Source organism: Pelodiscus sinensis, chromosome 1, assembly GCF_052426305.1.
Source record: "Pelodiscus sinensis isolate ZL-2025 chromosome 1, ASM5242630v1, whole genome shotgun sequence".
Classification (NCBI taxonomy): domain Eukaryota; kingdom Metazoa; phylum Chordata; order Testudines; family Trionychidae; genus Pelodiscus; species Pelodiscus sinensis.
In genome coordinates, this window is record NC_143052.1 from 153,588,647 (window position 1) to 153,609,912 (window position 21,266).

Genomic DNA, 21,266 nt, shown 5'->3' on the forward strand with positions numbered 1-21,266 from the left:
TTGGGGGTTCCCCGTCTCCTGCACCCCGAAATGGCACAAACAGACTGCACCAGCTAGTGGAATTGAGGGTGGTTTATTGCTCCTCCAGCACAGCGCAGCACAGGTGTAATCTGGTTACAGGAACTGGGCTAGGATGCCTCAGGCCCCCTTGAGATGGGGGAGACTGGGCCCCTAAACTCCAGCCCCTTCCCCTAGGCTCTCCTCCATGCCCTCCGACAGCCAGCAACCAACTCCCTCACTTCCAGCCCTGCCCCCCAGCCAGGGCAGCATCCACCTTCCTTTGTTCCTCTCCATGGGGGGTGTCTGGCCACTGGTTCAACAAGTTTGGCATTACCTCTGCCTAGTGAGGTTTTCCCTGCTGGGTCTTGCTCCAGACAGCAGGGGTCACCACAGCCCAGCAAGTACCCCCACTACGTCACAACTGGCTTGCTCTGGGTTCAGCAGCCCCTGTCTGTTGCCAGCCTTGGCTGCTGCAGGCAGAAGCTGCTTCTCTGCAGACAGAGGCTGCTGCTAATGAGTCTTTTAAGCCAACTCCCCCCACCACTGGCTCTTGTTCTCCTCACCCCTTGTTGCCTCTGATAGAGGCAGCAAAGGTGTGGGGGACGCGAGTAGCCATCTTGACTACCCGACAAGCTTTAGGCTTATCAGGTACTTGACTACTCGCTTACATCCCTATTCTGATGCATCTAGTGTCTACCACTATGGACTTGAAGAATCAATGACTGCTTCCTATATATCCAATCGGTTCCCTAGCCATTCTGTACCTAAATCTATGCTATATCTGTAATTCTCTGTTCAGAGAAAGTATAGAAAAAGCTTCTCCTTCTCCTTGTGTTAGAAAATTGTTTGTTTGCACCCATGCAGAGAACAAAGATCTAGGCAATTACTGAACTCACTGCAACCGGCAGAGCACCGTGAAATCATTGCAGAGAGAGTATCTAGTTACTGGAGCTGAGCAGAAACTAGATTGCCCAAGTAGTCTGAAATCTTGCATCTGTATTAGGGATGTTAAGGACTAGTGGACTATCCTGTAAGCAAATGCTTATCGGATAGTCTGTCGACTAGTCGATTTCCTCCCTCCCTCCCCTTACTGCCTCTGATATAGAGGCAGAAAAGGGGAGGAGGAAAGGGTACTTTAAAGTGGCAGCACCATGCAGCTGAGCCAGCGATCAGATGTGCGGTACTGCTGCTTTGAAACCCCAAGGTGGCGTTTCAGAGGGGTAGCTATTGCACAGCTCTACATGGCTCAGCTGTGTGGCCGCTGCCCCTTTAAAATGCTGAAGCACCATGGAGCTTGAGGTCAGCTGGGGACTAATTTTTATGCTGCTATTCACATAAAGCAGTAGGAAGTATAATTCCACTTTAGATACTAATCAGCCTTTGTGATGGATAGTTATAATTTAATCTTTTCCCTCCCTCCCTCAGACAAACACTTACAAAAAATCTCTTTGAAACTTCTCCACCCAACCTGCTTGGGAAAACTTCTGTGGTTGCTCCACAGATTTTAAACTCTTACTTGGTCTCTGGCACAAATCTAGGTAAAATGATTTGAAGCTGTTTTGTTCTCTGGCCTATGTGAAATAATTTGGCCTCTACTAAGTTCTTAGAGAATAGGCTGGAGAAATCCATCTCTTTGCCACCACAGGAAGCAGTAAATTAGCCCTTTTGAATAGCAGTTCCTAACTGCCAGTCTGCAGCCCAGTGCCAGGCTACAAACCCGCTGGGCTATGGTGGCTCTGGGGTTGGGGCTGGGTACACTACCCAGTGCCTCCCCTCCTGCCGCAGCTGTTGGGAGAGGTGTGTCCTGTCCTGCCTCTCAGCCAACCAGCACTGGGCAGAGGCAGGTGTCCTGGATGCAGAAGAGCGGTTCGCTGCACAGCAGGAGGGCCGCGCAGACCCTGGCATGGTAGTCTTACTGTGACCCAGGCAGCAGCGCTCAGCTGGCGGCTGGGAAGCAGGATAGGGATTGGTGAGGGAGGCAAGGTGGGCACAGGAGGCTCCAGAGTTGGGAGTAGTGCTAGGGGGTTCTGAGGGTGGGGGACTTTTAAGAGGCAGAGGGCTGACACTGGAGGGGGCTCTGGGGCCCCGGGCTTTTGGCAGACTGGTAACGTTATATTTGCATATTCATTATTTACTTAGTGAATATGCAAATATACAAAAAATCTTACCACTCTGCCAAAAGCTTGTGAATTGGTTTGCTGGTCTGATATAAAAAAGATTGGGGACCACTGCTTTAGAGCACAGAGGCAGAGATTTGCATACATCACAGCAAAATAACTGTTTCTTCCCCTGGGCATAGTTAGGGTGAGAAGGCATGTTGCTTGGGCAGCCTGGAGGGGGTGCCTTGTTTCCTACTCTGACAGAGTTGTGATGTGTTCATGGCTATTGCTCTGGCACTTCTTGCCAGTGGTAAGTGCATTTATGGAGCAAGGTGAATCATGTAGATGTGGGATTTTGACTTTTTTTGTTGTTCATTTTTACATTGGTTTAGGAGCAGAAAGTGGGTATCTCAAAGGTGCTTAAGGAACTGTGGCGGGACTTCCTGCAGTGCTATTCCTCCCGTCCTATGATCTGCTGGTCTGTGTGGTGGGCATTCTCAACTTGTGGCTACTTCCAAGTAATAAACTACATACAAGGCTTGTGGGAAATGGTGCTGCCTTCTCAGAGCTTTGAGATCTATAATGGTGGTGTGGAGGCAGTTTCTACACTACTAGGTAAGTTACCTACTTCAATTTCAGAGGGTATGTGTTACAAGGCATCTAAACATAATCCAGAACACTTGCTTGATATGTCCTTTACGCTCTGTATTGCCAAAACAGAGGTCTGATGTTGCTGTGCTTCCTATCATGTACAGGATAGTGGCACTGAATCAAATTTTCATTGGCTAAGTTTCATGCAAAATGTCTAAGGGTGACTCAGCTGCACTGATTTTTGTAATCCGAGGTAGGTATAGAAATGTTTATATACCTCGTCTTTCTACCTGCAGTGTGCATTGTTACAAGGACCCTCCCCAAGCAGTCACAGCTCAGGAATGTTTAACAAAACTCTCCAGATACATGAGACTCCTGTGTACTGATAGGTGTTAACTTGAAATGCAGTTGAGGTTGTGTGGCTTTTTCTCAACAGACTGAGCAACTCTGATTTTCAGCTGGAGGTATTGGAAGACACTTGTGAGCCTCAAAGTAATCTGCACTGTAACCATAGTTGCCTTGCTTGACTGAAGGGGTCAAGGCATAAATTAAAAGCTTTTTGTGTAATAGACTGTCCAGTTGACATCTCCATTGTCACTGCCATAAGGATTAGGACTGTCAATTGACCTGCGTTAACTCAGGACAAGATTAACGCTTTAAAAAGACGTGTTAATTGCAGGCATTAATGCTGCATTGCCTCTGGCACTTCAAAGGGGCAGCACATTAGGAGCTGGGGACTCCAGCGGATCACTGATTCTGGTTGCGCTGCCCCTTTGAAGTGCCATTTTGGTGCTTTAAAGGGGCAGCACTGCATGGAGCTCGGGGTCAGCTGGGAAGTCCAGCTAACTCCGGGCTCTGTCTTGTGCTGCCCCTTGGAAATGCTGCCACAGTTAATAGTGATTAAAATTTTTAATTGCTTGACAGCCCTAGTGAGGGTATCTTTAATACTGCTCTAACATGTTCATTCAGAGGAGCACTAAATGATACTGCATTAGGCTCCATAGCTTGCATTAGTAATTGGGGAATCCGAGGCAATATATATTAATGGTGTTTCCTTTCCTTTCCTTTCTCCTTCTCTTCCCCCCCCCCCCCCCCCCCCGAGGTACTGACCACTTGTGTTGAGTTCAGTAGGAACAGGTTGTGCTGTACCTCTGAGGACTAGATCATAGTAGAGTTGTCCTTGACCAGTTCTAGAGACACAACCCAGCAGGTTTAATTCTCACCTCTCTGCCTTAACCATTAAACCATCTGCCTCCATAGTACTTGGCCAAGCTTAAATAAGTAACAGAACAAACCTGACTACTACAGAACAGTGCCTTCTGATGATAAAGGGGTCAGAATAGCTTCCACCTGTCAGAGCCAGAAAATTGTATGAGTTAAGGGCCTACACTGGGGTTAATTTTGGGAGTCACTGTGTTTCTTTGTTAGTGAAAATATTTTAATATCATAATTCATCTTGATACAAAAGGAAAAAGTCATGCCAGAATTTTGGTAACAAACTATGACTGGAAAGAAAATAAGGAGGGGAGAATAGATGATATGCCTATGGGACAAAATTTTACGTTGGCAATTTGAAAGCACAGTTTCTTTAGATATTTGGCTTCAATATGGGAAACTTCTCCTTGATCAGCCCTTAAAAAAAAAAAAAAAAAGCGTGTATTGGTGGTACATAAAAAGAGATTTCCTTATTCCTTGGATGATACAAGTCAGTTTATATACAAACTTTCAGGCCGTTTTCTAGGCCCTTGCTTTCTGGTAAAAAGTCCAGTCCAGGTGATCTGCTGGCAGTGTAGGTTGATTGAAATAACAACTTTATTGTGTGTTGCATTTGTACTTGAATTATTTTCGTAAAGAGTGGTTCTTCAGTGTTGATAAACTATTAAACAACAAATGGTCTGGTAGCACTTTGTAGACTAACAAAACATGTAGATGGTATCATGAGCTTTCGTGGGCACAGCCCATTTCTTCATATGAAAAACTCCAGTCATCTGAAGAAGTGGGCTGTGTGTACAAAAGCTCATGATACCATCTACATGTTTTATTAGTTTGTACTGGATAAACTTAAACAACAAATGGTCTGGTAGCATTTTGTAAACTAACTCGGCTACCCCCTGAAGCTATTAAAATATTGATTTACAACTAAATATCATCTTTAAGCTACAGGTGGTGTTACTTACCACTAACAAAGAGGTTACACTATCTGTACACATTTAATTACACAATTATATGGGTTAATTTGTTCAGAATCATAATTAGTTATAAAATGGTGAATGATAAATTTTTTATGATTTTTTGTTTGTGATTTGCATCAAGCTCTGTTTGGATGGAAAAAACAATTTAAATTGTGCAAGTTAGCTACATAAGAAATAATCAAATTGTTTTGCATTTAAAACTAATTGGCTTATTAAATAAGTATTATCTGTAGTCAGTAGCTTGAGCTCATTGTTTCTGCTTACCGTGTCCTTCTAGGTTTTTAGAAGTAGTAGAACTCATTATTTGTTTCATTGTGTTAGAGAAAAACCTAATTTTTCTCTTACTCTTGTTAATAAAAACGAGCATTCCTGACTTTCACATCCCATTGGTTTCTTAACTTTGAATGATCTAGTCATTGAATTTGAACAAGTTGAATAAGGCGAAATCAAGAGAATATTTTTTTGCACTGGTAGAATAGGCTGCTGTTATTAAAAGGTGATTTAGCACTGCAACAAACTCTGGCTCCAGGTGCTTAGTCAGTGACCTTCTTGTTGGGTGGTGTGACTTGTTTTTGAAAACTCTCAGCATGCATCCACACCTTTTTGTTTTTTGTTTTTTGTTTAATTGAAATAGGTTATAGTAAGCTTTGATTTGAACATAGGGGTTCAATTTCAAATTTAATTTTACAAACCCTGTATCTTATTTAATTTTTTTAATTAAAAATATCTGATTTTTTTTTTAAAATTGGATTTTTATTCACCTTGCCAATTAGCATAAAGCTCCTCCATCTCTGATTTAAAAAAAAAAAAAAAAAAAGTACTCATGGAGAAATCACATTCTAAGTGTCTCAAATTAGGAGTACCAGTTCCAGCTATTTGCACTGTTCCTGTGGGCTTGTGGGGCCTAGGACATCTGCCTCAGGCCCCATGTCTTCCCACTCCTATTGCACCCCAAACAGCCTTCCCTGAGAAAAGCGGCATAGGGGACACCTGGTGGGGCTTGGCATTGGCAACAAGAGTTGGTCTGTCCCTGCACTCACCACAGTGGTGGGAAGCAGAGTGACTCAGCCCCAGCCCAGGATGCTCCCATGAGCCTGACTCCTAATTGTGTCACTTAAGAGAGTGAATCGGGCTGGGGCCAGGATGTTGTGCTTTCCACCACCCCGATGAACTGGCTAGGAGATGGTAGGGCAGAGCAGGCTGCTGGCTTTCTGTGTTTCCCACAGCTCCCACCACCATTGGTGAGTGTGTGGGTGTGGGCAACCCCTGCTGCCAATGCCAGGCTACCCTGGGCCCTACTGGGCCCAACAAAGCATGGGGCCTGGAGCAGCTGCCCTGAAACATCCGTCCTGTTGATGGGATGGCTCTGCTGCCTATAATTATGGCATCATTATACACAGGGCTTTTTACTTTAGATTTTAACTAATAAATACTGATAACACCTATAAACACTTTGGTGCATACCTAACAAAAATCAGAAAAATCCCAGAAATGGTTACTTGTATCTAAGGGCTATTCTACAGTAGTTTGAACTATGGGAGCATAAGATCTAAAGCAGGCAAACATTGCGCGTTATTTGGTCTATTTAAACCCTGCTGGTGCATATTAAATGTTCCCTAGAGCACTTTAATATAATTCTGTTTAGAACTGTATATTATAGGACGCTAGGGAATGTGAGAGGTAATTGTTACAGTATATACTACTACTGTTACTATAAGTAATAATCAGTGAGCCCCAAATCCCCCTGATTCTTGGACAGCTAAATAAAACACAAATTGCTAAGTGACATTATTGAAAAGTGACTAACTGCTGCCCTTCACTGCCCCCAACCCTTCCCCCCCATAAATCTTAATTATAAACTACATAGGGGGTCTGTGTAAAACAAATGCTACCTTTGGTTTGAATAAGCTCACCATGTGACTAACAGCAAGCAACTAAATGGAGCTAGCTGCCTGATTGAAACGGGGCAGCTCCAAGAGCAGAGAGTAAGTGGGTTGGGGGGAGGGAAGAGAAGGATTAAGTAAGTAATTGGCTGAGGAGGAGTTAGAGGGGAGTGGAGTTTGGAGAGTCCCCTTTGTGAGAGGAGAGAGAGAGGCAGAAACTCAAGCCTTCTGGGGAAGGGGAGGTAAGGGGTAGGTGGGGTGGGGGGTGAGGGGAAAGAGGGGAGTGGATGGGTGTTGTCATCTGCGCAGTGCGGTCAGGGCCGCCTCTAAGTTTTTTGCTGCCCCAAGCAAAAAAAATTGACACCCCGCCCCCCTTGGCCTTCTGCTGCAGGGCAGGCACTGAGAAGGAAAGTGCCCCTTTCACCTTGCTGCTCTTTGACTCCCATGCCCTCCAGCCAAACCCAGCCTACATCCTGTCTCCTCTCCACACACATCCCAACCACCCACTGAACCTAGTTTCCACCTTCTCTCCCCTCCCAGGCAAACCTGACCCCTCAGTGACTGGACCCAGTCCACCCCTTCTTCCCTCCCCCACCTAATCCACCCTGTACCCTCTTCCCTCCCAGCCAAACCCAATCCCATCCCCCACCCCTACCAAACCCAGTCCGCTCTCCTCTCCCACCTCCCCCCCCCACTGACTGAACTCCGTCTCCTTTCCCTCTCCCCGCCAAACCCTCGTGTCCCCTCCCCACAGCACGTGCAGAAACATAGTCACCCTGGCCCCCACAGAAGAACAGGAAGGTGGCATGTAAGCAGAAGAGGATGGCCAGGAAGGCCAGCACTTTGTAACTGAGCGGCCCGTGGGGCCAAGCGCCCGCCCTCCTGTGCACTGACAGCATGATGAAGGGGAAGCAGGCCAGCAAATACAGCGTGTCAGCCAGACACCGGTCTGACAGCAGGCAGTAGGGGGCGCGGTGCAAGTGCCAGTCCTTCAGGATGAGCCAGGCAAAGAGCACATTGATGGCCAGGCTGAAGCACAGGATGAAGCCCAGTGTGGCCAGCTTGAGACTGGAGGCGCTGAGCAAGCTGCCGGGGCTGGGCAGGTGCGGGCTGCTGCTGCTGCTGAGCTCGCTGGCGTTCACCATCGGGGGGGGGGGGGCGGCGGAGAGGTAGGTGCGGGGCATGCCTGCTTCTCCCGCGGGCTCGACTCACAAGCGGTGGGGCTCAGCATTCGCCTGCCTCCCGGTTGGGGTACTCACAACAACACCCCCTGGTGGTGCCCCCATGCCGGCTTGCAGCCCCCTGCCTGTGCCGCCTCTCCCACCTGCTGCCAGGATCCTGTTGCCCAGGGCGGCGGCAGCTGCATCGGGCACCCCGCAAACTGCATCTGGTGGGGGGAGGCTGCAGGGGGTGGGGCTAGCTGGGTTCCAGCATCCTGCCACAAGGCCCCGCTCCCTCCCCGCCTTAGTCTCCCCACTGCCTGCGCCTTCCCTGCTGCGCTCCCCTCTGCTGCCCCGCCCATTACCTTCTGCGGCCACAGGCAGGCCTGTGTCGGGTGGTAAGGCTGGCTGGAATGCTGCCCCTGGCAATGTGCCTCCCCAAGCATCTACTTGTTTTGCTGGTGTGTAGAGCTAGCCCTGAGTGGGGTAGAGGCAGAGGGGAGTTTATTTGGGGTATCTGATTCACTGCAGTCCTCTGTCTGGCTGAGGTGGGTGGGGAGAAGCAGGCTGCTGGAGGGGGAGGGGTTGGGGGTGGGTGGGTGGGGGTGTGTGTGGGGGGGAGGACATTTGCATGATGACATTTCAAACAAAGTTTACATAGGTTTTAATGGCTTTTGGATTGTTGCAGATACCTAAAACTATGCTGCTCCTGATTTTTTTTTTTTTTTTTTAAATCTTGTTTTACTAATTAGTACATGGTAAATTGTATTGCATTAAGGCCAGATCTTTGATATGTGGTAGAGTTCTGGCTCTTATGAGTCAGAAGTAGGAAGAACTAGCTCAGGTGTTGGTAACCTTTTCAAACAAAAGAGCCAAAGTACATCAAAAGTCAAATTTGTTGACCAAATTTGTGGTCCACAAAGAGCCAGTATAAGAGAGTCCATTTGCATGACTGAAAATATATAACTTAATATTGATAATTGACATGATGATTAATAGTATGAATGAAACCTTGTACTCACAGACTTGACTTAATGTGACTTCTGCTGCTGCATCTTTTCACACATTTCTTTGATGTTTACCTCAACTGGTCAAATTCAGGTTCATGCGTGCACTTAAGCTACATGAGTAATTACGTGTTTTTTAAATTTTGAATGATTTTTCATTTTAATTTAATAATTTATGTGTATTTTGGGTATGACAAGAGCCATATTTGGTTCCATACTGAGCCATAGGTTGCAGACCCCTGCACTAGCTTGAGCTGTTAGAAAAGTTGATGATACTTGTACTCCAAGGGTAGTGTTAATTTTTTTGATTTAATTTCATATTAAATATTATAAGCATTGCTCCTTTTAAAATATCCCTTGTTTTAATATATTTTCTTCCACACACATGAACTGCTTAAAAAGATATATAAAATATTGTGTGTATATTTGGTTTTGTTTGTGTTGGTGGTGCACATAAGAAATTTCAACCTGCCCAAGGATAGAAAATGTTAGAGGGGACACTGCTGGTAAAAGCTCCTTAATATGGGTGATCTGCAGGGGATTATAAAAAAAGACTCAACATTGACTGTAAAATTCCACAAGTGTGAACATGAGCTCATTTTTCAGAATGTTAATAAATATTCCTTTATCAGCATGCCAGTTACCTATGTAGAACAACATAGTTAGTGATTCAGAAGGAGAACCGTGTTAGTCTGTTTCAGCAAAAACAACAGGGAGTCTGGTGGCACTTGGCAGACTAACACATTTTGTGAGATAAAGCTCACTTCCTCAGATGAAGAGGGGGAAAAAAAAACCAGGAAGGAATACAGAGATGGGAATGTGACCTCAGTGCTAATTAGATCAGAGTGAATGTGGCTTATCTCCAATAGTGGTGAGAGTACCTGAACAGGAAATCACCTATTGTAATGTGAAAACTACTTCATGTTTAAATAGATACTTTGACATTGGAAGTAGTTCAGAGAAGGGCAACAAAAATGATTAGAAGTAAGAGACCGCTTTCATCTGAGGAGCGGTTAATAAGACAGACTTCTCAGCTTGGAAAAGAGACTACGAAGTTGGATATGGTAGAGGTCTAAAAATCATGACTAGTGTGGAAAAAGGAAATAAAGAAGAGTTATTTAATCCTTCCCATAACAATTTCACTTGGGGACCCCTAGTTCTTGTATTAGATAGCAGGTTTTAAACAAAAGGAAATACTACTACTTCTTCGAGTGGTTGCTCATGTCCATTCGAAGTAGGTGTGCGTGCCGCGTGCACCACGTCTTCCGGAGCGTTTTCCCTAGCGGTACCCGTAGCGCCAGCGGGGAGCCCCCTAGAGTGGCGCCGCCATAGCGGGGCATAAGTACCCCCGCCGGCGCTGCCCCACCTCAGTTCCTTTTTACCGCCGTGTCGGTCGTTGGAGCGTCTCTCTCTCTATCTGTTAGGCTTGGATAGTTAATGGTTCCCGTTTCTCACATTGTAAATAATTTGTGTAGTTAGATAGTTAGGTTTTTTGTTTTTTGTTCCTTCCCTCCTTGGGGGTAAGGAATGCTAGGGCCGCAAGGCTTCAAGGCGTGCGCTGACTGCGGGAAGTTTATGCCCAGGGGCGACCCACATGACAGCTGCCTTAAGTTTCTGGGTGAGGCTCATTTGGCAATTGCCTGCAAAATCTGCAAGTCTTTCAAGCCCCGTACGAGGAAAAAAAGAGTTTCCCGCTTGAAGCTTCTCCTCATGGAGACGGCGCTTCAACCGGTACCGCCGGACCAGCCTGCGGTGCACAGCGCACCGGCCTCCACGCACGAGGCCTCACACCGGCACCGGGCACTGACGTCAAGATCCCGGCACCGGTCTCACTCTCCACCATCTAAGAGGGTGAAGAAGTCCCGGGGCAGGTCTCCGTCTAAGAAGCCAACGTCGGCTGGACACCGCACTGGCAGTACCAGTGCGTGTTTCCCCTCCGGTGCACTGTCGGCACCGAGGGGGTCTAGTGAGCCCTGGTCGCCTGCCCTCTCATCATCCGTCTATGCCGGACACCTTTGAAGCGGTGCAGGACCTAATAAGTCTTACAACCTCCCCGCCGTCGTCGGTCGACTCAGACGGGTCAAGGCCGCCCCCGTTGGAAGTTCGGAGGGCACCGCCGTCGCCCATGCATGGCCCGGGTAGGCATGCTATGGTGGCTTATGCGTCGGGACCAACCCCGGTGGGGTCGGCTCCCACTACTACTATGGCACCCTTCACGACGCCGAACCGTCATTCTCAGGGTGCTTCGAGCCATGGCAAGTCGTTGCTCTCCACATTGCCAGAGCCCCGCTTGGCCGTACCAGTGCCATACCCCCATGGCCATGTGGCCTCCGTGCCATCATCGGCACCGGCATTGACCCAGTGGTCTACCCCGGCACCGGGCCTGGGCACCCCGGTACCGTTTCAGTTGGGCACGACTCAGTCGGCAACGAGCCTGAGCACCTCGGTGCCGCAGCTGCTGGCCACACAATCGGCACCGGGCCTGAGCACCCCAGTGCCGCAACTGCTGACCACACTATTGGCACTGGGCCTGAGCTTCCTGTGCCGCAGCTCCAGTCGATGTAATCGGCACCGGGCATGGGCACCCCGGTACCTCAGCTTATCACGTCACACTTGGCACCGGGCCTAGACACCCCGGTGCCGCAACTCCGGGCATCGCAACCGAGACCGAGCCTGAGCACCTCAGTGCCGCAGTTACTGGCGATGCAGCCAGCACCGGGCCTAGGCACCCCGGTGCCGCAACTTCACGTGACCCGCTCAGCACCGGGCCTAGGCACCCCGGTGCCGCAACTCCAGGCATCGCAGCCAGCACCGACCCTGAACACCTTGGTGCCGCAGATGGTGGTGTCGCAAATGGCACCGGGCTTGGGTACCCCAGTGCCGCAGTTACTGACGGTGCAACTGGCACTGGGCCTGGGTACCCCGGTGCCACAGTTGACTGCTTCACACTCGGCGGAGTTCGCCGCACCGGGTCTGGGTCCCCCGGTGCTGCAGCTATCAGCGGCCCTTACGGCACCGGGCATGGGTCCCCCGGTACCGCAGACGGCACGTCCTCGCTGCGCCCATGCGGGCAAACCAGAGTCGATGGCCAAGTTTGCACCGCACTCCTCGTCGGCTCCCCCTTGGCTGGAATCCGATTACTCTTCGGACTCGGACATGGTGTCGGTGCGGTCGGGGTCTTCAGGAGCATCCTCGACTCACAGGTCCAGGTCCAGATCCAGGCACTGGAGGGACCACAATCAGCAGATGTGGCCCCCTCATCCGCAGTGGCCCTTTTGGACTCTCTGGGCCTATCATCAGTGGCAGGGCCAACTACCACCATCTATAGGGTCGGAGGCTTCAGGGCACCGTTCCCGCCCCTCTGCGTCCCTGTCTAGGGCGCCCCCCTCCCTCCTTCGAGTGCCGCAACAAGTTTCTGCGGCACCGCAACCACCGGTACCGGAGACAGGCCCTCCGGAAGCTCAGACCGTCCAACCGGCCCCTCAGTTGGTCACGACCGCTCCCCTGTCGGTTCAGGAGTCGTCGTCGTCGTCCTCCCTCGATGAGGCACTGGTAGACCCAGTGCCTGGGCTACCGTCAATGGATGCCAGAGCACATCAGGACCTCCTGCGGCGCATGGCTTCCAACCTGGCTGTTCCGGTTGAGCCCATAATTGAGGATACCGATCCAATGGTAGACATCCTCACTGAGGACACACCTGCGCATTTCGCTCTACCGCTCAATAAAACTGTTTCAAAGATTACTAATGCCCTGTGGCAAACGCCAGCAACTCTGACTCCTACCCAAAAAGGGGTAGAAAGGCGTTATTTCATCCCGCAGTCGGGTCACGAATTTCTTTACTCCGAGCCCATCCCGGGATCATTGGTCGTACAGGCTGAGGCCCAAAAAGAAAGGCTTCCCCAGCCTGGGCCTTCTCCAAAGGTAAGGGACCCTAAGAAGGTGGACTTGTTGGGCCGCAAGGTCTACGCTACGGGTGCTCTGCAGCTTCGTATCGCTAACCAACAGGCAATGCTGAGCAGGTATGCTTTCAACACCTGGCAGGCGGTCAAAAAATTTAGAGATGGACTCCCGATGGAGGACCGCCAGGAGTTTGCAGCTATGGTTTCCGAGGGTAAAGTCATTACACGAACTGCACTCCAAGCGGCATTGGACACTGTGGACTCGGCAGCCCGCACCATGGCGACTTATATGCCGTGGGGCGTGGCTCCACATCTTGGGGATTCCCTTGGACGTGCAGCATACCATCCAGGACTTGCCCTCTGAAGGGAAGGCCTTGTTCTCGGAGCACACCGATCCCAGGCTCCATACCCTAAAGGACACTAGGTCAACTTTGAAGTCCTTAGGCATACATACGCCAGCCATGCAGCGGCGACAACTGCTGTATAGGCAGCAGGGTAGAGCGCAGCCCCAGATCCCCCGTGGGGATTTCTGAAGGCGCTGCTCCCAGGCCTCCGGTGGAGGTTCCAGGGCGGCTGCGCACCCTCAAGAGCCTAGGGGTTGACGTCATCGCCCCAGGTCAGATTCCAAGCGGGCAGGTCCCCACGGCCCTTCCAATCAGGGCAAGCCTCAGTTTTGACATGATAATTGAGAGTCCCGTACCAGTCTGCCACCCTGGCCCCCCGTTTGGGGCCTGACTTTCCCGTTTTGCCCAGGCATGGGCCCAGATAACATCAGATGCCTGGGTCCTGAACATTGTACATACAGGCTATTCTATCCCGTTCCTGGGCCCATAGCCTTCAAAACCCTCTACCCTGTCCCTAATAAGGGACACCCCTCATGAACACATCCTGTTTTAGGAAGTGGGGGCGCTCCTCGAAAAAGGAGCAATAGAAAGGGTACCCCCGCATCTGCACGGCAAGGGGTTCTACTCCCTTTATTTTGTCGTCCCAAAACCAAAAGGGGGAGTTCGTCCTATCCTGGACCTTCGATACTTAAACAAGGCGGTTGTAAAACACAAGTTCAGAATGGTGACTTTAGCCTCGGTCATCCCAGTGCTACAACTGGGCGACTGATACACGACTCTCGATCTAAAGGACGCCTACTTCCATGTGGCTATCAGGCCCGGTCACAGGAGGTTCCTCCGGTTTATGATGGGTCGTTACCATTTTCAGTTTACGGTACTCCCCTTTGGGTTATGTACTGCACCAAGGGTATTCACAAAATGTATGGCTGTGGTTGTCGCCTTTCTGCGCAATCGAGGGGTACACATGTTCCTGTACCTCGATGATTGGTTAATGAGAGGTCGTTCGTATGAGCAGGTAGAAGCTCACGTATCACTCATAAGAGCTCTCTTCCTAAGGTTAGGGCTCATGATAAATGTCGAAAAGTCATCCCTGACCCCCTCCCAGAGCATAGAGTTCGTGGGAGCCCTCCTCGATGCGAAGGTGGCAAGAGCGTTCCTGCCCCACAGCAGGTTCCTCTCCATAGTGGAGCTGATCTCAGAGCTAACTCGGTCCCCCATCACGACACCTCGGGTCTGCTCCAGGCTCCTGGGCCATATGGCAGCATGCACTTACACGGTGCGACATGCCAGGATGAGGATGAGACCTCTGCAGGCGTGGTTGGCGAAGGCCTTCTGCCAGTCCAAGGGTCTATGGGACTCCATAGTATCAGTGCCCCTGGACATTCTGGACTCCCTACTCTGGTGGACCCAGGAATCCATGGTGCGCAGCGGGGTTCCCTTCAACGCCCCTCCCCCCTCGCTGACGCTGGTCACCGATGCGTCCGACCTGGGATGGGGTGCACACCTCGGGTGCCACAGAACTCAGGGCCTCTGGTCCCTTTCCGAACGGTCCCTGCACATCAACGTCCGGGAACTGCGGGCGGTGAGGAGGGCCTGCGAAGCATTCCTGCCAAGGCTCTCCCACCGCTCCATCCTGGTACGTATGGACAACACTGCAGCGGTTTTCTACCTCAACAAGCAGGGTGGGGCGCATTCACCACCCCTATGCAAGGAGTCCCTGCGTCTATGGCATCTGTGTGTCACACACAATATCACGCCTCAGGCGGAGCACCTCCCTGGGTGCAAAAACCTACTTGCAGACACACTGAGCAGATCCTTTGGAGCCCACGAGTGGTCGCTCAAGGACTCTGTCCTCAGCCAGGTTTTCCGCAGGTGGGGCTATCCCCACCTAGACCTGTTTGCCTCGGCACGCAATGCCAAGTGCAGGAACTACTGTTCCCTGCTGGGGCTGGGGAAATATTCCCTGGGGGATGCCCTGACGACCGTGTGGCCAAAGGGCATTCTCTATGCTTTTCCCCCATTTCCACTAATTTCCAGGGTTTTGACCAGAGCGAGAACTTTCAGGTCCTCGATCATCCTCATAGCCCCCAGGTGGCCCAGGCAGTTCTGGTTCCCCATTCTGGTGGACATGCTGACCCAAGACCCTATAGCACTCCCTCCAGTTCGGGATCTGCTAACCCAACCTTGGGACGGGGGGTAATGGTTCACTCGGATCTCCGGTCTCTTCACCTAACGGCCTGGTTTATCCGTGGTTGAACCAACCAGAAAGGGAATGTTCCCGACAAGTACAGATGGTGCTCCTTAGCAGCAGGAAGCCCTCTACTAGATGGTCGTACGCTGCCAAGTGGCGGCGCTTCTCGTCTTGGGCGTCCTGGAGAGGAGTACAACCGTCTTCGGCTCCTATTCCAACTATTCTCGACTATCTCTTTCAACTCCGTTCTACTGGCCTGTCCTTTTCTTCTATTAAAGTCCATGTGGCATCTCTCTCCGCCTTCCATGTTAGTACGGCAGGAATCTCTCTTTTTTTCTAACCAGGTGGTTAAGAGGTTTCTTACTGGTTTGGAGAAATTGTACCCCTCGGTGAGGGCTCCATACCCTGAATGGAACCTCAACCTGGTCCTTCACAGGCTTATGTCCCCTCCTTTCGAGCCTTTGGCTACATGCTCACTGAAGCACCTTTCATTGAAGGTTGCTTTCATAGTAGCCATTACGTCTGCTAGAAGGGTATCAGAGCTAAGGGCACTGACTATAGATCCGCCCTACCTTGTTTTTTCACATGATAACGTGAGGCTACGGCCTCATCCGACCTTCCTTCCGAAGGTGGTTTCTCCTTTTCACCTGTCTCAGGAGATTTATCTACCAGTGTTCTTCCCTAAACCACACGCCTCCCCTAAGGAGCGTGTTCTACACTCCCTGGATGCCAAGCGAGCGCTGGTTTTTTATATTGACCGAACCAAGCCCTTCCGTAAATCCCAACAATTGTTCTTTGCATTTGGGGATAAGGAGAAAGGTTCACCTATTTCTATGCAAAAGTTATCAAGATGGGTGGCGCAATGTATAGCGGAGTGTTATCAACTGGCTGGTAAAACCCCACCCAGGGTGAAGGCACACTCTACCAGGGCGCAGGCGTCCTTGGTAGCCTTTGGTGCCCAGGTACCTATCACAGAAATTTGCAGGGCAGCCACCTGGTCTTCCCTTCACACATTTGCAACACATTATGCGCTACCTCAACAGGCCAGGAAGGATGCAAGGGTGGGCTCTGCAATACTCGAATCTGTGATGTAAATATGTAAATATATAGATCTGGTTGTCTTTGTTCTGGGTTGGTGACTTGTCACTGTTTAATTGTTCAAATAAATCTGTTTATTGTTCACCTTCCTTTATGACTCTGGTGCTATGACTGTTCCAACCCCTCCTCCATGGGGTTAGTGTGATAGTCACCTACTTCGAATGGACATGAGCAACCACTTGAAGAAGAAAAGAACGGTTACTTACCTGTAACTGTTGTTCTTCGAGATGTGTTGCTCATGTCCATTCGACTCCCACCCTACCTCCCCTTCGTCGGAGTATCCGGCAAGAAGGAACTGAGGTGGGGCAGCGCCGGCGGGGGTACTTATGCCCTGCCATGGTGGCGCCACTCCAGGGGGCACCTCGCCGGCGCTCCAGGTACCGCTAGGGAAAACGCTCCGGAAGACGTGGTGCACGCGGCGCGCACACCTACTTCGAATGGACATGAGCAACACATCTTGAACAACAGTTACAGGTAAGTAACCATTCTTTTCCACAGGTTTACTGTGCATTATATGAACTCCTTGCCAGAAGATGTTGGTAAGTCCAAGACTACAGCAAGGTTCAAAAAGGGCCTAGATAAATTCATTGTGAATAGATCCACCAAGATGGGTTGCCGGTTTCCAATTCTGTTTTATAAGGCCTAAGATTGGTTCCAGCGTCACACGTCTTTGTAACACTCCAGAGTCCATGAGTCAGTAGAAAGACGGTTCTCTTCCCACATAGTTGTCTGTAATTAATGGGCTCTGTGTCTGGCTTCTTCATTTTGTTGTTCCTTATGATCTGCTAATAGGCTTTTCCCAGAATGAACACATTTATAATAAATCTACGGTCAATATTCCTAACTTCAGATAGAGAAATGTCATATTCATAAAAATAGTGTGTACACATTCAGCAGATTACAACATTTCAAATGATACCTCACATGGAGTATTTTGCATAAAGCATTTTCCAGTTATGCATATTCTTCAGCATATTTCCATAAAATATGAAATGCACTATCATAGTGGGTGTATATCTGTTTCAAAGACCATACTCAAAATAATTATCATTGGTTCATTGTCAAACTGAGTGTGTTGCATGGGGGCCAATTGTGAGTTTGGTGCCAATTAATTAATGATGGCTCATGGAGTGGGGAGAGTCTTATAAAATTAGCAGATAAAGACCTAACTGGGGGAGTGCCAAGAACTTCACTTAAAAAGGGTCAAAACTCAAATGCACAGCTACAAAATAAGGACTTACTGGGTAGGATGGTAGTACAGCTGAAAAGGACCTGGAGTTAATAGTGAACCTCAAATGGAATATGCATCGAAGTGATTCATTTGTCCAAAAAAAAAAAAAATCTAAAACTGGGGTGTATTAATAGGAGTGTCATGTAAAACCTGGGAGGTAATTGTCCCACTCTAATTGACAAAGATGGGGCCTCTGCTAGAATACTGCATCCAGTTCTAGGCACTGTACTTCAGGAAAGATGTGGACAAACTGAAAGAGTGAAGAGGAGAGCAAAAAAATGATAGTTTATAAAAACCTGACCTCTGAGGAAAGGTTAAACAAACTGGACATGCTGCTTCTTGAGAGAAGCTGTAGGGGGAGCCTGATCAAACGTTAAATATATTAAGAGCTGTTATAAAGAGAACAGTGGCCAGTTGTTTTCCATGTCCATTGAAGATGAGGCAAGAAATTGGCATAGTCCACAGCAAGGGGGATTTAAGTTAAATTTTTAGGAAACATTTTCTTACTCGGTAGTTAAACTCTGGGGGTATGTCTACACTACCCCGCTAGTTCGAACTAGCGGGGTAATGTAGGCATACCGCACTTGCAAATGAAGCCCGGGATTTGAATTTCCCGGGCTTCATTTGCATAAGCGGGGAGCCGCCATTTTTTGAACCCCGTGCAGCGCGGCTACACGGGGCACGAGCTAGGTAGTTCGAACTAGGCTTCCTAGTTCGAACTACCGTTACTCCTCGTGAAATGAGGAGTAACGGTAGTTCGAACTAGGAAGCCTAGTTCGAACTACCTAGCTCGTGCCCCGTGTAGCCGCGCTGCACGGGGTTCGAACCAGCGGGGTTTTAAAAATGGCGGCTCCCCGCTTATGCAAATGAAGCCCGGGAAATTCAAATCCCGGGCTTCATTTGCAAGTGCGGTATGCCTACATTACCCTCCTAGTTCGAACTAGGAGGGTAGTGTAGACATATCCTGGGATAGGCTTTCAGTGAAGCCTGTGGAATACTCATCATTGGGGGTTTTTTAGGAACTGATTAGACAAACATCTGTCGGATGCTTCAAGCAGGGAGTTGGATTTGATGGCATCTGGAGGTCTTTTGCAGCTTTACATTTCTGTGACTTTTATGCACCCCCCCGCCCAAAAAAACCAGTGGAGCTCCCCTCCTTCATCTCTCCTGTTTTGACATTGATTACTCTTAATTTAATGCACAGAAGGCTACAGATGAGTGTCTGAGAACCTATCAAGTTTTTTTCCTCCTCCTTCCCTCTTTCTGCTTATAGGAGCGGTTGCTGTATTTGCTGTGGGTTACATAAAAGTATCCTGGGCTACCTGGGGTGAGCTGACTCTAGCCCTGTTCGCCCTCCTTATTGCTGCTGCTGTGTATGTCATGGACACCATTCGTAACATCTGGGTGTGCTACGCCTCCTATGTAATTTTCAGGATTGTCTACATGCTGCTCATCACAATAGCAACGTAGGTATTTTAATTAAAAAAAAAAATCATAAGATTATCTACATGTTTTGTTAGTCTTTAAGGTACTGCTAGACTATTTGTTGTTGTTTAAGTTTTTCTGGTTACAGACTAACATGGCTAGACCTCTGAAGTTTATAGCTGTCTGTCTCAAAACTGACTTAATGTTTTGCATGTAGGCAGTGCCTTTCACATAAGAGTCTTGAAACGAAGGGGCCTAGGGTGAGGTATCCTTTATAATGCAGACGGGAACACTGAGGCACAAAGACACTTGAGCTTTGACAAATTGCTTGCAATTCAGTGTCAGACCTGTGAAGAGAACAGAGGCCTTCAGATACTCAAGTAATTGTTTGTAAATACTGGATCCTGTCCATGAAATATCTTTCAATAAATATTGAGTGAAGCCACAGAGAGGGGAAGAGGGGCAAGTGCTATGTCAGTAATATATGACCAAAGTCTAGATGTACAAGAAGAAAAATGAAGTTGTATTGGGTCACTTGCAGAGTGAAATGCAGCAATTGTTTCATCAAACACTACAGCACCACAGAACAGGTTAACTAGGAAGTGAAGGTAATACTATAATACACTGCACAGAGAGGGTATGTCTAAACTACACCCCTCTGTCGGCAGAGGGATATAAATTAGACGTATCAAAAGCGCTTCATTTGCATAATGGCGGCCGCTGCTTTTTTCTGAAATGGGGCTTTTCGGGAGGGGAGGGGAAGGGCAGTTTAGATGGGGCATTTTTGACAGAAATGCCCCATTTTGAAAGATCCTGTACTCCTCAAAAAATGAGGCATTTCAAAAAAGTGGCGGCTGCAATTATGCAAATGAAGTGCGGGATATTTAAATTCCCACTTCATTTGCACTTTCGATACGTCTAATTTACATCCCTCTGCCGACAGAGGGGTGTAGTTTAAACTTACCCAGAGAGTTTTAGTCAGTAGGATAAACTGGAATCTGGCCAAGACAACAGGTAGTAAGTCTCCTCCTTAAATTGCCAAAAGAATTGCTAATGATCACAGGAGGGTCAATACAAGGGTTCTCCTTTCTTGCCAAGCAGGGTGCTGTCTCAGCTTAGCAAGACTTAGTCTGTTTGTGGTGCCCAGGAATCTTGAAAACTTTCTTTGATCTCAGGTCCCTTGGGGGGTGGTTCCTTTATCACTTGCTTGGGTATGGCTAGCTCTTTAGCTGTTTGCTAACAGGAGCTCCTTTCTCCAGCTTGTGGAAAGCTATTGTTCCTATTGCTTCCCAGCCCTTGTAATTCCTCTGCATCTGAGAGGCAGTGGCTGGCAGTACCTGTATTAATCCTTGAGTTAATAAGCAAGTATGGAGTACATACTCCCCTTGACAGTGAGCCTTTTGTATCTCTTCCGAAAGATGGTGTTTTCTTACAGCACAGTGTTGCACAAGTTTGAGGAGAGAGTATTTCAATACTGACTCAGAGAACAACTTGGTGAACTTCTGAAACTGGTTTCTGCAGCACTTTAGATTTCCCTGAGATCTTCCCCAGTGCCAGCCAGCTTGTGACCTTGCTTAGCTTGTGATATACAGGCAGTCCCCGACTTATGCGGATCCGACTTATGTCGGATCCGCACTTACGAACGGGGCTCTCGCCCCGGAGGTCGAGGTAGCGGATTGCTACCTGCGAGCTCCGGGGCGAGAGAGCCCCGTTCGTAAGCTGCTCCGGTGCCCCTGGTCTGCTGGAGACCGTCTCCAGCAGACCAGGGGCACCGGGTGGGTTCCCGCACTTCTGAGGCTTTGCCAGAGCAAAGCCTCAGGAGCGCGGGAACTGCCGCTGCTGCCGCTTGAGACCAGGTGCCTGTGGTCTGCTGGGGACCGTCCCCAGCAGACCACAGGCTCCGGGACTCAAGCGGCAGCAGCGGGCGGGTTCCCGCGCTTCTGAGGCTTTGCCAAAGCAAAGCCTCAGAAGCGCGGGATCCGCCGCTGCTGCCGCTTGAGACCCAGGTGTCTGTGGTCTGCTGGGGACCGTCCCCAGCAGACCACAGGCACCGGGACTGAAGCCGCAGCCGCGGGGGGGGAGGAGTCCCGCGCCTCTGAGACTTTGCCAGAGCAAAGCCTCAGAGGTGCGGCACCCCGCTGCCGCT

At 49.3% G+C, this 21,266-nt stretch overlaps 1 protein-coding gene across 2 annotated transcripts in view; it reads left to right on the forward strand.

The window, feature by feature from the left end:
• The window catches only part of SLC19A2 (solute carrier family 19 member 2), a 36,074-nt gene that overhangs the window by 9,658 nt on the left and 5,150 nt on the right, over positions 1-21,266 (forward strand). For both annotated transcript variants that reach the window (XM_075906960.2, XM_075906971.2), the window contains 2 exons: positions 2,492-2,714; positions 18,969-19,161. In XM_075906960.2, the coding sequence (XP_075763075.2) occupies positions 2,492-2,714; positions 18,969-19,161 (416 nt within the window). The remainder of the gene's footprint in view (positions 1-2,491; positions 2,715-18,968; positions 19,162-21,266) is intronic.